Consider the following 4310-nt stretch of genomic DNA (forward strand, 5'->3'; position numbering starts at 1 on the left):
CGCGCTACCAGGCCTGGCTAATTTTTGATTTATTGTAGAGATGAGGTCTCGCCAAGTTGCGTGGGCTGGTCTCAAACCCCTGGACTCAAGCCATTCTCTCCCCTCGGCCTCCCAAAGTGCTGGGATGACAGGCTAAGCCACCGAGTCCGGCCTTGAGGTTTTTTTAAAAATCATTGTTTTGCTGATAAGAACTCTGTGGCAAAAGAGAGGGCAAAGGGCTTTTCTCAAGTGACCCTGCAAGTTACATACCTGACTCCGGGAAGGGAGGGCACACATGCATGTGAAAAATGTGAGAATATGTATCACTAGGGGCAGCCAGAGAGCACGCCATGAAGCCAGCACACCGTCCATGTTGGCCGTGGACTCTGGACAGTGTGGAGCATGAGAAGCACATGGTGGGGTGAGGAATGGGGGGTGGCAGGTGCCGGAAGGAGCTTGAGAAGGCGGGTTCTCAGCAGCGTTCTGGAAGCAAGGAGACGCTTTTTTGGGCCCACCTCCAAGCTCATGGTGAGAACCACATGGGATGGATGTAGAAGCACTGTCAAGAAGAGACAAAGCTTGGTGGGAAAAAAAAACAACCAAAATCAATAGCTTTGTGTCAGTCACTTCGTAGGTGTTTTTGTGGTTCTCACGATGTCGCCAAATGAGTATCACTGTCCTTACTTTGAAAGTAAGAAAAGTAGCCAGGTGCAGTTTGGGAGGCTGAGTTGGGAGAATTACTCGAGCCAAGCAGTTTGGAACCAGCCTGGACAACATAGCAAGACCTTTTCTTCATAAAAATTCAGTGAGCCGTGACAGTGCCACTGTACTCCAGTCTGAGTGACACAGTGAGACCCTGACTCAAAAAAAAGTTTATAGAATTAAAGTAGGGCTCAGAGATACTAACTTGCCCAAGGTCACACAGCCAGTTAGCAGCTAGGGTTTAAACCCAGGTCTGTCCTAGGCTGAAAGCCCTCAGGACTCTTTGCAAGCAAGCGTGCAGAAACAGCTTCTATGGGGCCAGGAGTGAGATGTCCTGGCCAAAGGGACTGGGGAGGAAATACCATGTTGCATGAAACCTAAGATGCTTAAGACAGCATCATTCTTTACGTAACATACACATACACGCAAAGCTGCCCGTTTGGCCACGACACATCACCCATTGTTGGAAGATGCAGCCTGATTTCAGAGATGTGGAGGCATGTGTCCTAGAATCAAAGAACTGTAGAGACCCTGTTGCCCAAGAATCTGAATATCTAGGAAGGACTGCAAGTCCTTGGTGTAGAATCATCCCCCAAAACTTCTTTTTTTTTCTGAATTGGAGTCCCACTCTGTCACCTAGGCTGGAGTGCAGTAGCACACTCAACGCCACACCACAGCCTCGACCTGCTGGGCTCAGGCAATCCTTCTGCCTCAGCCTTCCAAGTAGCTAGAACTACAGGCACGCGCCACCATGCCCAGCTAACTTTTTCGATTTGCTGAGGAGATGAGGTCTCCCCAAGTTGCCCAGGCTGGTCTCGAACCGGTGGGTTCGGGCAATCCTGTCGCGTCGGCCTCCCAAAGTGCTGGGACCATAGGCGTGAGCCACCGTGCCCGGCCCCCAAAGCTTCTTGATTTGAGGAACAGGTTAAGCAGCAGGAGGAAGAGCTGTCTGGGGTCTGAACGAAGTGTCTCCTACTCAGACAGCCACAGGAGCCTGGGCACTGTGGGGTGTTAGTGGCTCTCACCCACAGCCGCCCCCCACAGTCCCTGCCCGCCCCCCGCCCAGTCCGGTGACTCACTCACTGCAGGAGACACACTCCTTTCCTCTCAGAAAGAACCCTGCATGGCAGGTACACACGGTGTCCAGTCTCTCCTGACCTGTGGGAAGTGAGGAACCGCTAAGGGAGGCGCACCCTGCACACCCCGACAAGGATGAGGACGAGGACAAAGGAACCGGGGAGGGGCAGGTGGCGGTGGCCAAAGAGGAGTTGGTCCTCAGACCCACAGCCTATGGGAGCAGGAGCGGGAGGGAAAGAAAGGGCCGACCTTGAGAGAAAGAGACAGGGAGAGAGACACGGGCCGACACCCAGGGCAGGGAGAAAGCCACGCTCACAGGGGTGATTCACCCGGCCATTGAGGCAGAGGCTGCAGTTGACGCACTGGAAGCGGTTTTCACCCCAGTAATGCCGGTACTGGTCCTCCCTGCAGCCACACACGATATCACGGTCCACCGTGCAGGGAGAAATCTCCACCTGGCCCATTTCTGGCGAGGGAGGAAGACGGGGGATGAGTCCCACATCACACCCCCTCTCCACACTAACCGTTCCTGACGCCGCCCCAAGCGCGTGTCCGTCTCTGGAAGGCAGGCTCACGCCCGTGCGCACTCACCCGCACAGGCACACACACTCCGGCCCACTGGCGTGGGCTCATGCCCTCGCACGGGCACAGGCCCACGGGCCCCAGCTGAGACCCACCTGACGCTCCAGCCCCTGCACACTCACCTTCGCGACACTTGGAGCAGCTGAGGCATTGTCTGAGGTAGTTCTCTGAGGCTGTAAAGGAGCCGGGTTCACACTCCCTGCAGTCTGTGTCCCTTCCGGGGCTTGGACAGTCATCGTACAAGTAGGTGCCTGTGAATGGGATGGAGGGTTAGGCCGCGGGTGAGCGCTAAGGGAGGGGCCCTAAGCCAGGGAGGACAAGCAGGGCAGCCCCCTGAAGTCTCCAGGTGAGGAAGGAAGGCGAGAATCCCAGCCCAGGAGAGGCAGTGAAGTTAGGACACATCTGGAACAAGCAAAAGAAGAAGCAGGCCCCACCACTGGGATGGGGTGGGGGGTGTTTAGGAGGTGTTCACGGTCTCCTCTTTCTCCTACCTTTGTGACACTTGGTACAGCAAATGGAATTATTCTGAGGGTGGCTATATTTTCCCTGGGGACACAGACTGTCTCTCTTCTCCCGGTCCCTGAGGTGAGGGACCAGTCCGATAACCCCTGAAGGCTGTATTCCCACCAACAGAGCTGGGAGCACCTGGCGAAGAATCAGAGGAGACACCATCAGGACAGGTGGGGGCGGGAGTCTTAGGGACAGCAAACCTACAACATCCCCAGATCAAGCACTTCTCTGGTGAAACGCTGTCCCAAGGCCACCCCTGCTCACCAGGTGTAGAGTTCTTCCTCGACATTTAGCTGCGATCTGGTGCTTAAATGTTCTCTGGTTGCCCTGTTTGCTAATTTTTGTTCTTGTAACTCCAAGCTAGGAGGCCCCAGGCCGGGGCTGTATTGGGTCCTTATCTGGGTTCCCCAGAGCAGCTAACAGTACTGGATATAGGGCGGATGCTCATGGGATTCTTTTTGATGTCGGAATCTCACTCTGTTACCCAGGCTGGAGTGCAGTGGCACGATCAGGTCTCACGGTTCCCTTGACCTGCTGAGCTCAGGTGTTCCCCCCACCTCAGCCTTCCAAGTGGCTGGGCGTACAGGAGTACCACCACCACACCTGGCTCATTTTTTAATTTACTGCAGAGACGAGGTCTTGCCATGTGCCCAGGCTGGTCTCAAACTCCCGGGATCAGGCAGTCCTCCCGCCTCCGCCTCCCAAAGTGCGGGGATTGCAAGCATGAGCCACTGCGGCCGGCCGTGGGATGTTTTTCTGACTGGGAACTGGCAGGTGACTTCAATGCAACAGCTGAGGGTGAGGGGTGGTGTTTCTGTATGTGGGGCTGGGGACACAGTGCGTCTGCTTTGTGGGCATTCACGGAGGCGAACGGTTAGAGTCTGTGCACGTCCCTGGATTATGTGATGCCACCGAAACGTTTTCTGAAATAATCAGATTGGGATGGAGGCTCTAACGTTCCGACGAGCGTCCTTCCTGGGGAGTGGGAAGCACAAGGAAGTCTCCTTACACACTGGAGATACCCCTTACTCGGGTTCCTGCCCTCATGCCTCAGGCCCCATTCGCTGCCACCACGAAATCGGCACAATCCCCTCGGCTGGAGCGAAGGAGCAAGGCCGGGGTCCCGGCCGGGGGAGCCGGGTGACAGCGTTGAGGTGGGGGCAGGAGTGGGCAAAGGCAGGTGGGCCACACGCCCGGGGCTGGCCAGAGGCTGGTGACCCGGCTCACACGGCCATCAGGTCGGAGCCGAGGGTGTGTGCCTGGGAGCCCGAAGCCCTCTGCACACCGGGGCCTTCTGGAAGGCACGCTCTACAGTTCAGGCCAAGCCCAGGGCAGCGCCACGGCCGCCCGCCCTGTACTGGCCTCGGTGCCAGGAGAGCTAGGCCAGGCCTTGGTGCTCGGCTCTCAGACTTGTCTGAGTCACCGTCTCACTCTGTGCCCAGGCCGGGGTGCGGCGGCAC

At 56.7% G+C, this 4310-nt stretch overlaps 1 protein-coding gene across 1 annotated transcript in view; it reads right to left on the reverse strand.

Annotated features, from left to right (window-relative positions):
- TNFRSF1A (TNF receptor superfamily member 1A) overlaps nucleotides 1-4310 on the reverse strand; it is a gene marked incomplete at its 3' end in the record, with an annotated part of 12477 nt that overhangs the window by 1758 nt on the left and 6409 nt on the right. Inside the window, exons 2-5 of the mRNA XM_008049156.2 lie at nucleotides 2832-2985; nucleotides 2463-2591; nucleotides 2075-2224; nucleotides 1761-1839 (exon numbers count right to left, since the gene is read on the reverse strand). Coding sequence (XP_008047347.1) covers nucleotides 1761-1839; nucleotides 2075-2224; nucleotides 2463-2591; nucleotides 2832-2985 — 512 coding nt within the window. The remainder of the gene's footprint in view (nucleotides 1-1760; nucleotides 1840-2074; nucleotides 2225-2462; nucleotides 2592-2831; nucleotides 2986-4310) is intronic.

Source organism: Carlito syrichta, unplaced genomic scaffold (assembly GCF_000164805.1).
Source record: "Carlito syrichta isolate Samal-C Ts95f unplaced genomic scaffold, Tarsius_syrichta-2.0.1 Scaffold130627, whole genome shotgun sequence".
Taxonomy (NCBI): domain Eukaryota; kingdom Metazoa; phylum Chordata; class Mammalia; order Primates; family Tarsiidae; genus Carlito; species Carlito syrichta.